This window comes from Emydura macquarii, unplaced genomic scaffold (genome assembly GCF_026122565.2).
Source record: "Emydura macquarii macquarii isolate MOO-44397 ecotype Brisbane River unplaced genomic scaffold, CSIRO-AGI_Emac_v2 contig_629, whole genome shotgun sequence".
Lineage (NCBI taxonomy): Eukaryota > Metazoa > Chordata > Testudines > Chelidae > Emydura > Emydura macquarii.
The window spans coordinates 1,197,625-1,218,142 of record NW_027130766.1 but is presented as its reverse complement, the minus strand read 5'-3'; the positions used below and the strand labels follow the sequence as shown (position 1 = coordinate 1,218,142).

At 50.5% G+C, this 20,518-nt stretch overlaps 1 protein-coding gene across 1 annotated transcript; it reads left to right on the top strand.

The window, feature by feature from the left end:
• The first annotated feature begins 9,413 nt into the window (after positions 1–9,413).
• LOC137148232 (aquaporin FA-CHIP-like) lies at positions 9,414–16,025 on the top strand. The gene is made up of 4 exons (XM_067540874.1): positions 9,414–9,926; positions 12,762–12,923; positions 15,117–15,197; positions 15,837–16,025. The coding sequence occupies exons 1-4, from the start codon at positions 9,414–9,416 to the stop codon at positions 16,023–16,025; spliced, it is 945 nt and encodes a 314-aa protein (XP_067396975.1).
• Positions 16,026–20,518: the final 4,493 nt, after the last annotated feature.

Below are 20,518 nucleotides of genomic sequence, written 5' to 3'. Positions count from 1 at the left end.
CATGAACCCTCTAATAGCACCAGTATACACACCACACTTACCAGCCCATAGGATCGCTGGTATTCTCTGTCACTTACCATATGTTCGCAGGGGATGGCAGGGTGACCAGAGAGCAAGTGTGAAAAATCGGGATGGGGGTGGAGGATAATAGGTGCCTATATAAGAAAAGGCCCCGTATATCGGGACTGTCCCTATATAATTGGGACATCTGATCACCCTAGATGGCCCATGACCGGTAAATGTCGGGTATTGCGCCTGCTCCAGCGGGCTGGAGTTCGTCTGTCAGTCCGTTCTCCAGACAAAGGCTGTATTCGGAGATGCTGCGTCTCAGCGCGGGGGCTGGGGCCGAGCGACTCATGTCCTGGACACTGGTGCGGATCATCAGGGGAGGTGGGATGCTAGAGGAAGGGCCTGGTTGTTTTCACCCGAGAGGCAGCGGCATGAACTCAGGCCACATGCTCAGGGCCCAAGCATAATTTTTTTCGGGCCCAGTACAAATTTGTAACACGGGCCCCCTCCCACACACACACACCACAATACACACACAATACAAATACACACACACCACAATCCCTCAGCCCAGACATACAATCTCATGAGCTGTAAACATTTTTTCCTCATGGTAATGGAGGTTGCAGCCTGGGCTGGGCCCCCCAGGGCCTCCGGGCCCCGGTAAAGTGTACCTTTCCCCCCCATACGGGGACCCTTCCTATGCTCAGCCCTGCTCCTCGGGGACATGCTGCTGCCTGGAGTGCTGCCTGGAGGGGAAGGTCAACACCGCAGGCTGTGGGGGAGAGAAGTGGTGGGTCACCCCCTCTCTACCTGAGGGCAGGCAGGCTTTAAAAGCAGCCCCGGGTTCTCCTCCATGGGGCCGAGCCCCTGCGGTTTCTGCCGGCAGAGCTAAGCACAGCGCATTAGCCCCTGGTCCGGTGGGGAGCGACCGTATATAAGCTCTTAATATCTGGGTGTGGGGCCATGACGGGGTTGAACTGAATTCTGTGAGGAGCCAGTGAGGGTCTCAAGAGAACTCAGCAACGCGGTTCTGCAGGGAGCCGGACATCTGCGAAATGCAGCCCCCAGCCAGGGACGCTGAGTGGAAGGAGGGAATGACAGAATCACAGAAGTGTAGGACCTCGTCCAGGCCCCTGCACTCAAGGCAGGACAACGGAATAACTAGACCATTGCTGACAGGTGTCATCTAACCACCAGTGATGGAGATTCCACAAACTCCCGAGGCAATTTGTTCCAGTGTTTAACTGCCCTCGACGGGAAGCTTTTCCTAATGTCCAGCCAAAATCACCCTTGCTGCAATTGAAGCCCATAGTTTCTTGAGAGGGAGGGGAGGAGGATGTAATCTGTGCAAAACACAGAGGGAAAATACTGGGAGAGGCCACAAGAGAGAGCAGACAAGCTGCCAATGTAACTTCCTTTCTGCCCTGGGAAACTGGGCCCCAGCATTGCGGAGGAGAAAAGCACAGGGAGGGTGTGGATGGCTTCCTGGGGAGGCGCTGGCAGTCAGGGCTTGTCTCCCTGCGGCGCACAAGAAAACCCCACGCCGGCTCTAGGGAGCGACATGAAAGAGCCCCGGGAAAAGCTCCCGTGGGGCTGGAGTTCAGGGCGAGACCCTGGGAGCTGCCCCCCACTCCGAGGGAAGAAGCGAGTGGTGTGCAGGGTGTTTACTACTTGGAGAGGGAACCCAGCTCGCCGTGGTTCTGATCCAGGCCAAGCTGCCACCGCTTTGAGTGGGCACGGAGGGAAGCTGCAGGGTTGGCACCATCTGTGCCTGGGGGACGGCCCGCGGGAGTCCCCCTGCCCCAGTTCCCAGGCTCTGCTCTGTTAATGCCCGGACCCGGCTCTGAACGGCAGGTACCCAGACTGGGCTTGGTGCCCCTGTGTTTGGAACAGCGCTGGGTCCACATCCCTGCAGGGGCTGCCCCTCTGCCTCAGGTCGGGGAGGGCCTGGGCTTTCTCAGGCTGCTTCGGCAACGCGCCTTCACCCAGTGCTGCGCGGCCCACATCCAGGGGCTACTCTGTCTCCATCTCTCTGCTGAGCCTGCCTGGGCCGGCTCTCCTAGTGCCTGGTGATGTGGATTCACACCCACTGATAACCGGACAGGGGCTGCCGTTCATCTCCACTGCTCAGATAGTAGCCCAGCATCTCGGACCTGTCTCTGGCCCAGTGACCTAGAGATGCCAGGCTCTGTCCCCCACTGCCACCGCTCACAGGGCCTGAGTGACTCCGTCCAGTCCCGCACAAAGCAAGGCTGTGGCCTTTTCTTAGCGTACAGCACCATCTAGTGAAACGCTTGGCGACTGCACCAGTTTATTTATTCTTTTCCACGGTGGTGCACAGTAAGTCACCCTTGGAGCCAGTGGAACGGTCGGTCCCTAGTACATTTTCCAGTGCATTTTGCTCTTCTCAATCTCTTTCTCAATGTCTGGCCCCGAGCCCCACAGATACGGCCATCGGACCCCTCTCGCCGGACCCCTCTCCGGTTGCTGGGCTGGAGATTCACGCTGCCCCTTCACTAGGGAGGGTGTGGGGCGGTTTCCTGAGCTGTGGTTGGTTCTTGCTGGGGTTCCGTGGATGGACGGATGAAACCTGGACAAATGCCAAAGGGCAAATCACCCAGCTCCTTAGTGTACGCGCAACGAGCCTCAGGCAGCACGTGACCAGGATTCACAGCACTCCGATGTGAGTACAGATGTGTCCAAAGCGACGCTGTTCTTGTATTCTTGGCTTTTCCCTCCGGGAAGGTGGAGATGGGCAATGCACAAGGAGGGTTTCCCTGGCACGCCTGATGTCTCTCCAGCTGCGAAGAGGAAGCGTGAAGCCTGTCACCTTGGCTGATGTCTGCAGCTGAAGTGGGACTAGAACAGACGGACGTGCTCTGTGGATAGGGTGCAGAGCGGGATCCCGGTCGGTTCCGGAAGCTCATCTGTTCCATGGCTCTCTGTGAGCACGGGGACTCGCACATCGCTCCGGTGTGTGTTGTTTCACACCCTGGACAGACTCACACCCAGCATAGGCTCCGTAGTGCAGGCATAGCCTCATTCTTTGTTATTTCTAATGTGGTTCTCCCATTCAGGAAGCAGGAACAACGGCATGTGAACTGAGGGTTACCGCACGCTGCACATCACAGAGAGTCAATGCAAAAATTTGTGACCTCAAATATGTGTTTAAGAGCCTGGCCTAAAAGGGGTAACATTATTTAAAGACAAACCAGTGAAATAAGAAAGACTAAAAGTAAAGGCCCCAGGAGACAGCACCGTGTGTGCGTTTCCCCTATAGCGTGCTGCAGCAGCTCAATGGCTGCTGAGTTTTGCACACAGGGAGAGTGGTTAGGCAACTCAAGATACTGCACATAGAAGTCAACAACAGGCACCGCCGAATGCTAGCTACGTACAGCACTGAGGTTTGGAAGCATCCCTGTAGCTCAACTACCTGTTGGGTCTCAGGAACTGGGTTTGAGGAGCTAATCTGGTGCACACTGCAGATGTCATGAGTCTCATCTCAGCCGTTCGTGGTTTCTAATGCAACCTGACTTGCCAGAAAACTGCTGACCTTTCTGCTCCGTGTCTTTCTGCTCAGAGGCTGGCAAAAAAAGATGCCCCCAAATTAGGGACTCTGGTGGAAAGGATGCAGTGTGCTAAATCTGGGTAGGGATGTGTGGAAGGGAAGGGCTTGCTGTCAGGCTCACAGAACACAACCCTCTTCCCCCGCATCCTGTAGAAACTTAGCAGTGGCGAGGGCCAGTATATAGGAAGGAGATGACTGTTCACTGTGACACTGTCTGCCTGTGTCTGGGGGGGAATTCCAGTGTTGATTAATGCTGATCAATATTAGAGCTGGGTGGGAAACATTTTTCCTGTCCTGCAAAAGTTTTCCTGATTCCAAAGAACTTTTCCTGTCCTGACATTGATGAAAAGCAAAAAATCCTGAAAAATTTTCATGCTCCGATAATCCAGAAAAAAAAGTTGGGGGGGGGGGGGGGAGGAGTTGGAATGTTTTATTTCAATGTTGACATGGAAAAAATATGAACTTTTTTTTTATGATGATGACACCAGAAAATTCAAAACAAAAAATCATTTAAAATAGAAAAAATGAGACTCCTCGTTCAGAAAATGTCAAAGCGGGATGCTTGGACAACCTTGAAACTTTTAACCAAAACATTCAAATGGGGAAATTGGCCCAAACCAACCCTTCCTTGCGAACAGTTTTGGTTCTGACAAACTGGCATTTTCCAATGAAAAAGGTCTCGTCAGAAAATTCCTGAACAGCTCTAATCAGTACGGAACTCACGGCCAGTCCCCAAACCCTTTGGGTGAGGGCAGCATCCAGCAGGATAGAATTGGAGAGATGCATCCTGCAGGAGCTGTGATTCCCCTGGGGAGTGCATACGAGGATCAGTCCATAGCCGTGGGGCTCTGTTGTAGGGTGTGAGGTCTCTGATCATGCTCACAAGGTCTGTATGGAGCTAGGACAATCTATAGGGGTTGGGAGCAGAGTGCTTTGCTGGTCCCGAGGGATGGGGAACAAACTGCGGAGAGCAATCAGGCAGAAACATTTGAAGCCTTCAAAGCGTTTGCATCTCCCCTCCCCATCCTGCTCCTTCAAGCCAGCTCAGTTAGTGGGGGTCAAACTGAATTAATCAGGAGTCAAACTGGTGCAAATAAGCTGAGACTGTTCCCAGATAGAGCTGCTTTAATGAGAAACGCATCGTCTTTCAGTGGCTCCAACCAAAATGCATTGGCTTCTACCCAGTTTAATTAGATGCCGTCTATTATTCAATCCACCCCCCACCACTCCTTTCTCAGCTGCTGTTGATCTCCATTTAGCTGGCCGTCTGGAAAGAACTGAGCCCCTAAATTGCTTGTCATTTGGTGAGAAATAGCCTGTGTGCTCTCGAAACCATGTTTGCTTGTCTTGAATTCTGCCCTGCGCTCCCTGTCACGGAGAAATTAAACCAAGCAAAAGCTCTGCTGTTTCGTTAGGACCTACAACGTTTGGGCAACTGCTCCTCCAGAGACAGCAGGGGGAGATGGCAGCAATAACACGACTGCTCGGGGGCAGTTTCTGAGTGTGCACGTGGATAAAAGAACTTCCACAGCAAGTAGCATTAGTTGCCCCCCCCCCAGCGCAGGCCTTAGGGACTTCAATAGGGTCTGTAAAATATTTGGGGGGCCCTAATTCAAATCTGGGGGCCCCCTTTGCAGAAATCAGACTCGACGATCAAGTGCTTCCTGCTGGCCTTAAAATGAATGAGCTGGAGTAAGTGCAGTCCCTGGTCACCCCGAAGGGAGCTCCCTCCTGGTCAGAGTTGGGGCACATGGCGTAACGGAAGCTTAGACGGAGGCTGTTTGCACCGTGCCTGCTGTGTAGCAAAGCAGAGACCTTTGCCGGCATTAAGGGCCCCATGCTGTGCCCGGGAGCGTCAAGCACCGAGTTCCTTTTGATTTCAGTAGGGTGGAGAGTAAGGTGGTACAGGGGTTAGAGAGTTGGCTTGACACCGAGGAGACCCCCTCTATGCAGCAGACTTCCTGTGTGACCAAGAGCAAGTCACTTAGAATACAATTTTCAAAAGAGACGTAGGCACTGAGGAAGCACCTAACTCCCATTGGCACCTAGGCTCCTACCCCTCCAAATCAGTTTTGAAAATGAGACTTAGGTGCCACGCTTTTGAAAGTTTTAGCCCGGCTCTGTGCCTCAGTTTCCCCGTGGTAGAATGGGGTTAATAGCACGGCCCTGCCTCACAGGGGTGCTGTGAGGATAAATACATTAAAGATTGTGAGGTGCTCAGATACCTTGGTGATGGAGGTAAGTACTGATGACTGATAGGACCAGAATTCAAATTCACACAAACAATTGCAAAGTTTAATTAATCAACACAGCCCTGAAAAACAAAGGGTTTGGGGGAGCGTTTAAGTCCCTAATCAGCAATGAGATGGATTCACACATGGACTCTGGAATCTAAATGGCTTCGGATTGATGCTTATTTATGGTTTGTTTATGGGCCAGATCTTGCCTGGGGGATCCTTTCATGGTGCTGAAATAACACAAGATCTGGGCTTTTCGCTATTTCCACTGCCCGGGATTGAGAAGACCAGATGTCACACTATTAGCTCAGTCCTGTTTACAGATCTCACGGTGAAAAATGAAACAGGCCTATGCAAAACCAGGGAGATAAGGAAGCCCCAATGCCAATGGCTGGACATACGTCTTGGCAGTGGGAGAGGGAGAGAAATTGCCGTGACTGGAAAGGGCACAGACAATTCCCCAGGTGGCCCTGAAACAGTTTTGCTACGTTTGGAAAAAATGGTCCCTAGACCTCTTTCTGTCCTGCTGAATGGCTTGACTCTTACACATAAAACCGTTATTTGAATGTCTGATTATTGGGCATTTGTGACATTTGCAAGTTGCATGGCCCAAATCTGACCTTTAAAGACATATTAAAGGAAAATACAAATGGGAGTGAGGGTCATTCCTTACAAGCAGGCTACAGCAGACTAGAGTGTATCATTGGTGGTTATTCGCTGTTGTTTAAATATATCTTGTTGGAGGTTAACGATATAGATAAACTGCTTTCCTGTGTATTACTGTTGTTCTGTTGATTAAGAGGTCAAAAGGGAATATGAACGTCTAGATGGACCTTTGGTGTAATAACCTCATTTGCCTGTATTACTCTTCGAGGTTTAAATAAACTTTTAACTGTGCTAATGCAGCACGGATGTGTACCTAGTTCTCCACTGAAGGAAATATCTGTGGACAATCTTGATAGTTTAAAGGGCTATTGCTGACTGTATTGTCTGAGGAAGGGACCCATTGACTAAAGATTAAACTTTCTGGCTCGCTTTCATCAAAGCCCACCTGAGGGAGTTACCTGCAAGCACTCACCTTGCTTCAGCTATAAAGGAAGCTTCAGGCCTGATCCTTTTAATCTCAAATCTGTCCAGTTTGGATCACAAGACTGGGATTCCGGCACCAGCCTGAAATCGCCCTGCTAATTCTCATGGGAGAATTTGAACAAACTCTGCACATGGACTTTTAGTCTTCATTTCTCTGAACTGGATTTCTAACGGGGAAACTCTGAGCAAGGACTGATGACCTCCAAGCTGTTTGGGTAATTTCAGAAACTTTGCAATTTAAGAAGTTTGCAACTCAGTTTTCATCTCTTCTTTGAAACTGATTTATAACTTTCTGTTCATCTGTGTATGTATAGTGATCTGTTAACCATTAATATTTTTTAAAAAGTAAATATTAGTTTAGTTAATAAGCATTGGCTTTAAGCATGTATTTGGGTAAGATCTGAACTACTCGTTGACCTGTTTGGCAATGTGTCTGAATCTTTGGGATTGGTAGAACATTTTTACATATGATGGATAAAGATTTTCAGGAATCCCCAGCATATTTAACTTGGCTGTCTGGGTGCTAGCCAAAGGGCTGGATAGTTTTTAAGGAAACTGTGTTTTGTCTTCTGAATGACCAGAGAGGTGATCAGAAGCTGTTTGTTGCTGGCTCGGTCTATCTTATGGAAGAAAAAACACCAGTATTTGGGGCTTTGCGTGTCCCACCCTTTGCAGTTTGCCCTGCTTAAGTTATCTCAGCAGAGCTCCCCTGGAGGCTGACGTCACAGCATTTTTTTTCCTCTCCTATTGAAAGTCACCGATATTTATTGCAATAAAAGAAACTTCAAATCCTATGTCAGTGCACCATGGTGAGTGCCATTTTACATGGGACTGGTTAGCGGCCCTGGGAATTCAGAAGGACAGAATCCGTTTCGGATCCTGTGGATTTCATTGTGCATGAACCTCAAATGGCAATGCCTGGTTTAAAAATGTCTCTGCGCGCCTGGCCAGTCCTGCGAACAGAGCACAAACTAATTAACCCTCTCCCCACGCAGCAAGGCCTGTGAACTGCTCTCTGTTGTATTTTTACGGTTTGGATTTTAGATAAAATATACAGAGGTATATGAGAAGCTGTCAGCACTTTTGTCAGGTTCATTTCAACAACTCAGCCCTGTGGTTAATAACTTTGATTAAAGACTTTATATTTTCCATGGCTTATGTTTCTTTTTTTTCCATTTCCAATCTGATCCATTCTCTGTGCCCTCTTTGTTCTAGGATGACCTTTGAGAGTCCAGTCTGCCTTCCCTACGGTTCCACAGCTGAGTTAGGAGGCAGTTCAGCGGGATGCATAAGGTCCTGTTGACAAATTGATTTCCCTCCTCCCTTTAATGAAAAAAGTGCTCAACATGCCGGCTGTTTTTAAGAAGCCTGGGATGCGTCAGTCACCACCAACGGGCAGCCCGGCTGCTCAGAAGTTAAGCAGATATAGAACTCGCCTCCTGTGACTCCCAAAGCACCAGCCCCTACCAACCCTTGAGTTGGGGTATGGGGCCTCAAGGCATCTGCAGCCCGTGGCATATTCCCTCCGCTTCATGAGCCATCCTTTGTTACATCCATAGTGCACAGTGATGAGAGTGAGGTCCCATGAGACCGGCGTGGGATGGAGACAAAAGGGGGGGGGGTTAATCCCAGGGGTGACCCTTATAACACTGGGAGCGCGGTGATGGGGAAGCCGTAAAATGATCAGAGTTCAAGTTTGGGTGAGAAAAGTCGCATGGATTTTCTCACTGCAGCGGGAGCCCTCCCGGTTGGGTCACGGCATTTGCTCCGCGCAGCAGGGCCGGCGAACCAGAGCAAAGAGTTCGCCGCTCAGTCTCACCTCGGTTGCTCCGTTACCGGGGCGCCAGCACAGTGGCGTCACACAGGGCCGGAGCAGACGGAGAGGAGCTCCTTGGACTCCGGCTTGGCAGAAAGGTAAACGAGAGCAGAGTTTATCCCTCGCTGAGGACGGACTGAGCGGTCGAGCCGGCAGATGTGAGCAGGAGTGCTCACACAAGTGCTGTGCCCGGGAGTGCTGGCGTAGGCCAGCTCTGCGCCCCGGGCAGGTGAATCTGATCATTGCCACTGGATGGATGCTGCCCTGTGCGGCGTGGGAGAAGGGAGCCTCTTCCCCACACAAGCGTTGGAGGCCGGATCATCCCCTCTCCGTGGGAGAGCCTGCCGAAGGGAATCCGGCACCAGATGCAGACCCCTCCTGATTGCCCAGCAGGACACTGCCGTCTGCAGGAGGGGTGCGTGATGTTCCCAGTGCAGGAGCAGGGACACATCCGCCAACGCGCTGGTGACGGCCCCGAAGGGCTGGTCTTGGCACTGCACCGGTTTGGATCCCGCTGCTCGAAAGCCTGCTTGAGTCAACACCTTTGCAAGCCAGGCCCTGCCTCTTGCTGACGTCCGCGGAGCACCTGCTCCAGCAGGGCAGAGGGAGGGGGCGCTGGTATAAATGCAAAGGGGACGGAACTGAGCCCTGGTGTGTCACCTGTGCCCTAGGACCCTTCGCTCTGTTTCGGATGGAGCTGCCCCGGGCGGCCTGCAGACCGTGGGACGTGTGTCTCCTCAAAGCTTTGCTGGCTGAGTTTATGGGCACCGGGATCTGTCTCTTCACCGGCTTGGCTTCCATCACTCCATGGATTCAGCCTGCATTTGACTCAGGGAATTTGGGCACCACGGCCCAGAACCACTCCTCCGGGGCTGGTTCTGAGCCAAGCGGTGCCGAGTACGCAGCCACTACCAGCCTGGGGGACTTGGAGATGCCGGCTTCTTGCAGCTGGGCCTCCCCTCATCCGATCCATGTGTCACTGGCCTTCGGGAGCTCAGTGGCACTCATGTCCTACTGTGCATTGCCCCTGAGCGGCGGGCACCTGAACCCGGCGGTGACCATCTCCATGCTGGTGGCTGGGAAAGTGAGGCCAACCTGGGCCATGTTTTACATCATGGCACAGCTGCTCGGGGCCACCACCGCCTCCGCTCTCCTCTACGGGCTGACTCCAGAACACGCCCGGGGGGAGATGGGCCTCAACAAGGTGAGTGAAGCGGTAAAGGAACCTGGGGAGCTCAGTCTTGAAGGAGGGGTCCCAAGCAGGAGATGCGCCACGTGCATTAAAGACAGGCCTGGCTCAAAGGCTGCCCTGGACTTGGTGGGAGCAGAATCTGAACTTTGTGTCTGAACCGGTTTGTTCTGAGCCTTTTGAAATGACGTAGTTGGGGTTTTCATTTCCACACAGGGTTTCACTTTGAAATGTAGCTAGATTTATTAACCAGCCCACAAAAACAAAACCAAAGGCTGAAAAGTCCCCCAAAGAGGAATACAAAAACTGGGAAAAAATAGTTTTGTTCCCTTTTTTTCCATCTTGTCTGAGGTGTTTTTCAGTCTGAAAAGTATTTTTATTGTTGTTTTTGTTTGTTTTTTGTTTCAGTGAGAGAATCTGAAAAAAATCCAGTTTTGGTTCAAAGCGAACCAATTTCCCCCCCCCCCCCCCAGATTTTCCGGCCTGGTGACCAAACCATTAAAATCAATCATTTGCCCAGCGCTAGTGTGTTGTTTGTTTCCAGACACAAAGAACAAGCCAGTTATTTCCAGTTCCAGATGAAATGAATTTTAAATTAAGAAAACCAATCCGACCTGAAAAGCTCCAGGGCGAGAGCACAGTGTGTGTGTCTGATGTGACAGTCTGCACTGAACTCCACCCACGAGGGATGTCTATCATTGCAGACAGAAAATCCCCAAAGAGTGCAGAACAAAAACTGGGGCTAAGGGCAGGTCGACACGTAAAATGCTGCATTGGTGCGCAGCTGTGCCGCTGTAGCGCTTTTAATGCAGATGCTCTAAGACAAGAGGAGAGAGCTTCTCCCGTCAGCTTAGCTGACCCACCTGGAGTCACACCCTTGAGCAACATAGTTATACTGAAGTAATTTTGTAGTGTAGACCAGGGCTAAGATAGAAGTGGACAAAATTTTTCAGCCGGCCAAAACTTTTTTTGGTGAAAAATGCAGAATCAGCCACACCAGTGCTTGTTGCAAATTCACGCCAGTTTTGCCAGATGGTTGGGATAAAAAAAAAGATGTGTGCGCCTTTGTCTAAAGAATCATCTGTTCCTGGCTGGGACAGGAAAGGGGGTTGGGGGGGTTGGGGGAGGGCGTCCTGCTCTGGTGCTGCCTGTGTTTTGGGGGGTGTTGTTGCCAGTTCCCGCCACAATTCTCGTGACACGCCCTGTCACTCTCAACGGATGCGTTTCCCTCCCCATCCCCCGGTTCAGAGCACTCCCATGCAGCTGTGTGTGGAAAAGGGGTGGGGGGAAAGTGCCCGAAGGATCCAGGCACTGTATCTGGTCTTATTTTTGTAAAGGAGGATTTTTAATCTGAAGGCAGGTCTATGCTTAAAACAGTGCAGCTGCACCAGTACAACATTTAGCTTCTTCCGTTGGCGTAGTTAATCCCCCTGGCTGGGAGGCAGTAGCTAGGTCGATGGGGGAAGCGCTGTTACACTGGGGGTTAGGTCAGTATCACTGCTAGGGGAGGAGGGGGTGTCACACCCCTGAGCGACGTTGTTCTACCAACGTAAATTCGTGGTGTAGACCCGGCCTGAGCGTTGACAGGTTGCATCCGGCCATCCATCAGCCCCGGCTCAGTGTGGAGCTTGGGCTAACGCTGAGGGACACATAAATCCAAAGAGAAAGGACCCAATAGCTGCAAGATAGACTGGGCACCACACAGGGCACAGGCTAAGGACGAGGCAGGCGCACTGGGCTATTCACAGACTCCAAGGCTGCCGTGGGAATCACTGTGATCATCCAGTCTGACCCCCGGTACATGGGCAAGGTTTGGACGTCAATGACGAAGACCACTAACGTCCGTCACATTTTGCCGCACGGGGAAGCTTGCTCCACTCCAAGCTCTCCAGTTCATTCCGAACGCAGAGCTGAAGGACACTTTTCCTAGCGTGCGGCTGGCTTTGAGGATTCTGCGGACGCTGCCGGTCACTGTCGCGAGTGGTGAGCGCAGCTTTTTGAAGTTCAGGCTCATTAAAACACCTCTTCGACCGACGAGGACTGACAGGGGACTGCCATCGCTTGCTATTTTATCTCTTGAAAATGCCACGGGCCAGCCTTTGGATCTCTCCGACTCTGGGCTTCAATTCGCTAGGGCAACGGCGAGAAAAGTGGCCTTTTGAACTAAAGGACTAGAGTGAATTTGCGAAGGCTGTCACCTCTGTAACACTGTTTAATCCCGGTCCCCCGCAGTGTTGGTGCGCAGTTCAATTTCTTGGTGTTAGTACATTTCAGTTATCCTTACAAAAATTGTTTCCTCTATGTTTATAGAAACGTTTTAATTTTAATTTGATTATATAGGGCCTGAATAAACACAGATTTACAGAGCCGAGCGTGCCAGTTTATCGTTTTATATGACAGGGGGAAATCAGGCAGGCAAATCGTGCGTCAAAGCCGTGAAATGGGCTACCAATGCAAGAAGAATAAGGTATTCAAAAGTTGAACAAATGGGAGGAGGGGAAGATGCTTCTCGCCTGGGGTGGCAATTTGATCCAGGACCAGCCCTGATGGTGGAAGAAAAGAGTGACTAAGCCACAATCCACCATGGCTGCCAGGGCATAGAGGGCTCTGGCCTTGGGGGAACTGCCAATGAAATTCCTCTGGGCAGCTGCTGGTAGCCTGTGCTGTGGTCGGCCTGCCCTGTCCTCCTGTGCTGTGAACACCCCTGAGCCTGGGCTGAGAATGCTCCCGTCTCATTATCTGCACTTAGTGCCTGCCATTCCCTATAGCCCAGCAGAGGCCAGGGCCTGGCCCAGCCAGACCTCTCCACCTTGTAACGCTGTTGTTGTGTCTCTGGTTCTGAAAGCACAGCTGGCTCCGGGGGTCACACTGCCGCAAGCCCTCGGCATAGAGGCGATCGTCTCCTTCCAGCTGGTCCTCTGCATCCTCGCCATATCCAGGAGCAACGGAGACCCTTCCAAGGGCGGGCCCATGGTCATCGGCATCTCTGTCATGCTGGGTCACCTGGTTGCCGTGAGTACTTTGGTCTCAGCAACGACTTCCTTTCACGAAGTCTGGTCTGGCAGGCTTCCCTTGGGCAGAACTCTTTTGGGAGTCCCGGGGAGTTTTGCCTGAGTAAGGACTGCAGGAAATGGACCGTGCCCTAAGCATCTCATGCACCGCTACATCCAGCCACGCAGTCTTCTAGGGAAGGATGGTCTAATGGTTAGGGCATTTGTTTGGGGCTGGGAGACCAGGCCCCTGCTCTGCCACAGACTATCCTGTGTGACCCTGGCAAATCAATTAGTCTCCCTGTGCCTCAGTTTCCCATCTCTACAATAGGGACAAGGGCACTGCTCTAACTCACATGGGGTTGTGAGGATAGCTACATTGAAGAGGGGCTCAAACACCATCAGGGGACGGGTCCATAGAAGTACGGCAGGTAGACAGTTTAAGCTGAACGTCTAAATTTATCTGTGGCATATAACTATGCTGACTTCAGTGGATTGACACCAGGAATGAGTCTGGCCCACTGTAGCAATGTTGCTTGGGTTCTGTGTTCAAGTTTGAGGTAGAAAAGTGTCGATCAAAATCAACAAGCCAATATTGGCTTTGTTAGTGGATGGTCCAAGACCCCAAGAGGCATTTTATCCATTGTTACACGGCAGAGAGGTTCTGCTGGGTTATTGGACTAGGCAGAGTCCTCAGCATTAAACTGTATAACCTGGCTTGGAGCAGGTTGTGTGATTTAGGGGACCAAGGCTACTGCAGTTAGGAAACCATGGGCTCCCGCTAACTCATGTGAAATCAACACATTGCCTTGTCTCCACTTGGATTTTACCTTGTGGGAGTTATCATGTGCTAGTGAAGACGAGTTAAGAACACACCTGGGCAGTGTCACGCAGCGGGGCCCTGATCTTGTAGGTGGGAGGGGGGAGGCCACTCCTGTGAGACAAATAATATTATTTATTGTTTGTCTCATCGTTGTGCTTAGGAGCCCAGTCATGGTTCGGGACCTCATTGCACTACGTCCTGTACAAGCGTGGAAGAAAAAGACGACCCCCTGCCCCAAAGAGCTTAATAATACTGGAAAAGCCAACAATTCAATTCCAAATAAATAAAACAAGTACCACGCCGCTGAACTGGGAGTGCCAATGAACTTCTGTGCCAGGGTTTCTCTTTGGCCTGGCCTCACGTAGAGACACACCCATTTAACTGAGGGTGTTAATTTACTCAAACCAGAGCAAACCCCTGTGTGGATGTTCAGAGTTTGGTTTAAACCAGGTTTATCTCAATCTAGCTTACGTCACTTTGGCGTAGCTCAGTTCACTTAAACCTTTTCCCCTCTTAAACAGAAAGTGTGTCCACACAAGGGCTTACTCCAATTTAAATCAACTGGCGTAATTGAACTGGGGCAAATTTGTGTGTAGATACCTCAGAGCCCTTACTTGGCATTGTCCAGTCTTCATTTAACTGGCTCGGCTCCTTGGAAGTCCCACGTCTATTCCACAGAGTTATCAGAGCCTTCCTGGAGAGTGGATAAGCCGGAGATGTGTCTGTTGGGGTCTTAACCAACTAAATCAAATAGTTGCTTATTTAAAAGCTATTCCCTCACCCCACTCCCGATCTTTCCAAAACAGTTTACGCTGGGGGCACCAGACCCAAATGAAAAGCATCTGTGGTCTACAGCTTGTCTTTTTGTTCTGTGTTTGTACAGCACCTAGCGCAGTGGGGCCTTGGTCCATGACTGGGGTTCCGAGGTGCTGCCATAATACAAATAAATAGTCAGAACAATAGAGAGAGCACTCACATTGCCAAATATGGGTGGGTCTTCGCAACAAACTGGCTCCTAGGTAACCTCTCCACTCAGGTCATTAAGGGCATGTCCGCATTGCAATTAAACCCCTGTCTCTGACCCCTGACTCGCGGGGCTTGGGCTGCGGGGCTGTCAAACTGCCGTGTAGATGTTTGGGCCCAGGCTGGGGCCCGGGCTCGCTGACCCTTCCCCCTTACAGGGGTTGCAGAGCTTAGACCACAGCGTGAGCCCAAGTCAGCAGACACAGGCCTGCTGCGGGTGTTCGATTACAGTGTAGACAGACCCAAAGGCCTCTGGCTGATGCATCTACAGAAATTATCCTGCTACTTGGGACCCTGGCGCTTCCACCCTTCCGACAGCTTCTGCAGCCTCCTTGTTTATCTTGTGTCTCTGTTGCTCTTTCTCTCCAGATGGGTTACACTGGCTGCAGCATGAATCCCGCCCGATCTCTGGGCCCTGCTTTGATTACTTTTGAATTTGCTAACCACTGGGTAAGTGAGCAATTTCCAAGACGGTGCTGTACTTCAAGGGCCGCTCTTTCCCAGCAAGCGACTGTACACAGGGCCTCTCCGTTATTGCCTCTGTGTTCATTGTTTATTCAGACCAAGCGTGCCCAGGTTACAAGTAAAAAGATGTTTCATTTTGCCTTTTTCGAAATGAAACGTTTCAATTTTTCAGTTTGAAAAGACGTTTTGTTTCAAAATTTAATTGAAATGAAACAATCAACAAGGTTTCAAAATGCTTGAAGTTGAACCAAAATGTTGGACTCCGGGTCAAACACCACATTTAATTTTGACCCAAAATGAATTTTTTTATTTTTATTTTTACTTTTTCATTTGACAAAACTTTTGGGAAAGGTTCATTTCCTGTTTGACCTCGAACAAGGGATTCGGGTTTTTTTTTTTTTTAATTTTTCAGAATTGCCAGCGAACCAAAAGACCTGTTATTCACACAGCCCTGCTGTAGACCCTGGGTTACCCACTGAGATTATATTGGGAATGATTCTGAACTATCAATGCATTTGAGAAAATCCTAAACCAGTTTGCTCCCAGAGAAAGAGGTTTGCTCTAGACAGGCAGGCCCAGAACCACCCACTGTCGTGAACACCCGTGCTTTTGTTCTCTTTGCAGGTCTTCTGGGTGGGCCCAATTAGCGGCGGTCTAGCCGCATCCATTCTCAATCAGTTGGTGCTTGCCCCAACGGTTGGCGGCTTCCGCCAGTGGCTGACAATGCTGCAGCAAGGACTGAAGGAAGAGCACAACTTGCAACCCGCTGTTGAGAGCACTGCCCAAGAGACGGGCTTGAGTGAGACGCCCTGAGCAGCGAGGGCAGGGATGTACCAAGAACGTCTGTGGAACACCACTGTCTCACGCCTGGGGACTGATGGACCACAGTGAGCATCCTGGATGCTATCTGGCGCTGCTCCTGGACTCTGAGCTGGGATATTTACTAGGCTTAGATAATCGGGGCCATATTTCTTTTATTTCCTTAGAAACCCGGGGTGGAGATGGTTTAATTTTCATGCCCTTCCCAGTGTGTCTCCCAGCAAGTTGTCCCCGTGACTTCCTTGCAGTATCAGAACTGGGGATATGTCTGCTAGTTTGCTTTGACAGTGAAGATGCTGGTATTGCTCCTCCAGGGAATCCCAGCTTGGTCCATTGTGTCCATTTCCACTTTCACCCCGAAATACCCAGGGCATTTTTCATACTGAATAATCAATTTAATGAAAAAGGATGGAGTGAAATCACCGCGGTTTTGTGTGCCTGTCTGTGTGATGGTTTTTTCACCCTCTCTGGCAATGCCACTGAACGCAGTATATCATACATGTGCCATCTGCCAGCCCAGACTTAAGCAAGACGCTGGATTGATGGCTCATTATAACAGTCTGTAACCCAATAACCCTCCTTTGTCCTGTGACTGAAGAGATGTCAGCTGCCCACTTCACCTTGAATGGTCTCTTGCAACATGTGTTAACTCCATATCTGTTCCATCCTTGTATTTCGCCTTCCCCAGACCCAAAGAAGAGCTCCGTAACACTCAAAAGCTTGTCTCTTCTGCCAACAGAAGTCGGTTCAATAAAAGATATTCTCTCCCTCACCTTGTCTCCGTGATGTAAAGAGAAACACACCCGGGGAATTAACGTTAATGAATGGAAGTGCTACTATTTAAAGGGCACTATCAAGCTATCTGGAAGCACCTGTGGTATTGACCCCTTCAATTGCTGGAATGGAAAGAATTCAAATCCATATGGCAATTAAGCTGAGTAATGTATTTGTATTGCAGGTGCTCCCTCAGGCCCCAGACATGGGCCAGGGCCCTGCTGCACTGGGTGTTGCGGAGACAGGGAGAGACGGTCCCTAACTTTAGGGGTTTATCACACAAAGCGCTGGTTTTTAAGGGAGGTCTCATGGTGCAGTGAGTACAGTGAGTGCTGCCTGCTGCCGCTGGCTTTGTATACACACACAAGCACACCCTCCTGCTCACACATACGCACAGCGCCCACACACACGCACACACACAAACAAACAAAAACAAGCAACCCCGTTACTCCTCCCACCAGGAGCTAAGCAGGCGATTTCTCCTCCAGGCAGGGAAGCAGTGAGTGTGAAAGCAGTCTTCTTGTCCGGGAGGAGATCTGACACTACAATGATGGGTTCTGAGATGACCCTGGATGGACAGAGGTGCTTTTACACACCCTCTGCGGGGAGAGCGGGGCTTTGGAAGGGCCGATTTTAAAGTTAATTCAAGGAAAAGAATCTTTTAAACAATGCTGCACGTGGACTTTAACCCTCAGTCTACCTGGAGCCTTCAATGACCTAAAAATGACCCCCCAGGTCCCGACCTTTCCCTACCCAGCCCCTTGTGCAGTGACTCCTTCACAAAAGACAGAGGCAGGGCAAGGGCGGGGCCTCAGAGGAAGAGGCTGAGTGGAGGCAGAGTGGGGGCGAAGCACGGGTGTGGCCATGGCGGGGAGGACCAGAGCAGAGGTGGGCATCAGGGGTGAGGAGTGGAGCAGGGGGCAGGGCCACGGTCCAGGTACTGGTGGGTCTCCCCACTTCAAGGTAGCTTCCGGTTCTTCTGCTCCAAGGGCACAAAGGCGGTGGTGACCCCCATCTGGCATTTGCCCCCTTCATGGCCAGCCTCTTTTATTCTGGAGAGGCTTAGCTTCCCCAAGACTCTTATGTGTGCCGCCCATGGGCCGACCTCAGGACAGACTGTCAAAAAACAGGGCAGACACCCCACACTGGTGCTGTGTTCTATCATTAGATTTCACCAAGCCAGTGACAAATGTGAACTCCTGGATCACTGTACCAGGCTTATCACGGGGTCACCGACAGCCCCTTTATCCTCCCTGGTCTATCTTGCCACCCAGACAAACTGGACTTTGTGATACAAGGTCCCGTACACCCCGAATCGCATCACAACAGGTTGCTCCAGTCCCAATAGACCAGTCACTTACCCCAGATCAATTGGTACCCTAGATCTTACACCAGCAGCCAATTCTATAGTAAACTAACAAAAGGTTTATTAGCCAAGAAAAGGAAAAGAGAGTTACTGAGAGGTGAAAGCAGGTAAAATATATGCACAGGTGAGTCACAGTTCGTAATTCCAAATGGTGGCAGTGATATCATAAACTGCCAGTTTCCCAAAAGTCCTTTCAGGTTCCCAGATTGTCTCTGGGGATCTCTACTTTGTATCTGGTACCCTTCCCAGTAAGAGTTTAAACAGTCCAGAGATGCAGGATCTTTCCTGGAATCCATACTTATAGCGTCTTCTCACAGAAAACAAGCAGCCCATGGGGGCTTTGCCTTTGATGACGGAGAATGAGGAAGGCATTTTGAGTCTGTGACCTCCGGTCATCACACACAGTGACCGCTTGCTTTGAAAGAAGCACTTTTCTGTTCAAGTTCTTCATTTGCATTCCACAGGGCTTCTTTCTCGTTTGATGTGTTAGTTAGTTATTTAGTTACAGGGGTACACGCAATGTAAATGTTACTATTACATTTGAACGGGATACAGATAAATGAAAACAATGCAAGTAGCATCCCATTAGTTTTCCTGAAGTTTAAACACCAAATACCCTGTCATACATTGAACAATCACTTTGATCTGTGCCCCGGGGCTCTGGCATGAGCTGGCGCCTGGCCTGCCAGCGTCACACCTAGATTCAAATCCCTGCTCTAGACCAGCCCCAAAATGGACATTGAAAATTAAGACAAATTTCAGAATCAGTTTGACCTACATGGGATTTTTTGGAACTAGCCCTGACCTGAAAAAATCACTTATTTGCCCAGCTCTCATCAGCAGCTGTAACACTTGTTTAATACGCAGATAGCCAAAGGAATGATGATAGAGAAACTGACAGCCCAGCGGCTTGGTAGTGGGATGCAGAGCTTTTTACAGCTCGATCATTTACTCCAATCTGCCCATGACCCAGACCTTTTCCATCTCTCTGATGGCTGTTTGGTGGACTCTGCAAATGGGCCGGTGAGCTCAGTGGACAAGACTTCACCGTCTCTTTGTTCTGTGTTTGTACAGCACCCGTGCCCATGGGATCCTGGCGCGTGCTGAGGGCGCCTAGGTGTGACGGTAATACAAATGATCAATAACCATAACATTAGAGAAATCACAGATGTCCATTGCACTCCTTTGCTGAAGTCTCAACAGAGAGTCCAAGAAACAAATGAGTCATGGCGATGCACTCTCTGTCGTTAGATAGGAGGCACTGATGAACGTTGAGTGCCCCGTCACGGTGCCTCGGTCAATAATGCCAAGGGCAGGTCTCTGACACAGAGCGGTCTGGATCGCTTGGTAAATTGGGTGCCACTAGACGCCTTGTGAGTTCATGCAACCAACAGCAAGGTCACGCATCTGGGGACAATGGATGTAGGCACATATACAGGATGAGGGACGGTATCTTGGAAAGCAGTGACTCTGGAGAGGCCTTACAAGAGGGTTGTTGTAGATAACCACCTGAATTATCTGCCAGTGGGAAGCTGTGGCAAAAGGGGCTTACAATGAAGGAATACTGAAGAGGACTTATGGAGGTGGCATTATCTATGAACACAGCATTGGTGAGGCCATTCCTGAACTAGTGTCCAGCTCTGCTGTCCACCCTTTGAAAAGGAAGTTAGAGACAATTCAGAGAAGAGCGTGATCTTGAAAACCTGCCTTACAGTGAGAGACTCAGGTAGGACAGTCAATTTAGCATTTCAAAGAGAGAGTTCAGCGGTGACTTCATTACAGTCTGCACGCACCTACCCGAGGAGAAGACATCTGAAAGGAGGGGGCTACTACGGCAGAGCAAGATCTGTGCCTGGAAACTGAAGCTTGACAAACACTCCCTAGAAGTGAAGTGCACATTTTTAACAGCGAGGGTAATTAACCACTGAAATCATTGACCAAAGTGCGTGGTGGAGTCTCCGTCACCGGGAGTCTTTAAATCCAGGACAGATGTCTTTCTAAATGACCCGCTTTGGTTCAACCACAAGTTGTGGATTTGATGCAGGAATCCCTAGGTGAGGTTCTCTGGCCTGGGTTCTGCAGCAGGTTCTGCAGTGTAGATCAGGGGTTCTCAAACTTTTTTTCCCCGGACCCCTTTTGAAAATATTTCAGGCTGTGATGACCCTTCCCCCCCAAAAAAAGTGATGAATCCCCCCCATGCCAGGCCACCCTTACTTCTGCACTGCTGCTGGGGGGGTGATGCTGCCTTCAGAGCACCCAGAAAGCAGCCGCTGCTCTCCGGCCACCCAGCTCTGAAGGGCTCTGGCTGACAGCTCGTGACACCCTCCCCTCCCAAAATAACCTCGTG

Coding starts and splice junctions, on each gene's coding strand:
- LOC137148232 (XM_067540874.1), top strand. CDS start 9,414: ATGGAGCTGCCCCGGGCGGCCTGCAGACCGTGGGACGTGTGTCTCCTC. Junction 9,927..12,761: donor GGGAGATGGGCCTCAACAAG/GTGAGTGAAGCG, acceptor CTGAAAGCACAG/CTGGCTCCGGGGGTCACACT. Junction 15,198..15,836: donor TTGAATTTGCTAACCACTGG/GTAAGTGAGCAA, acceptor TTCTCTTTGCAG/GTCTTCTGGGTGGGCCCAAT.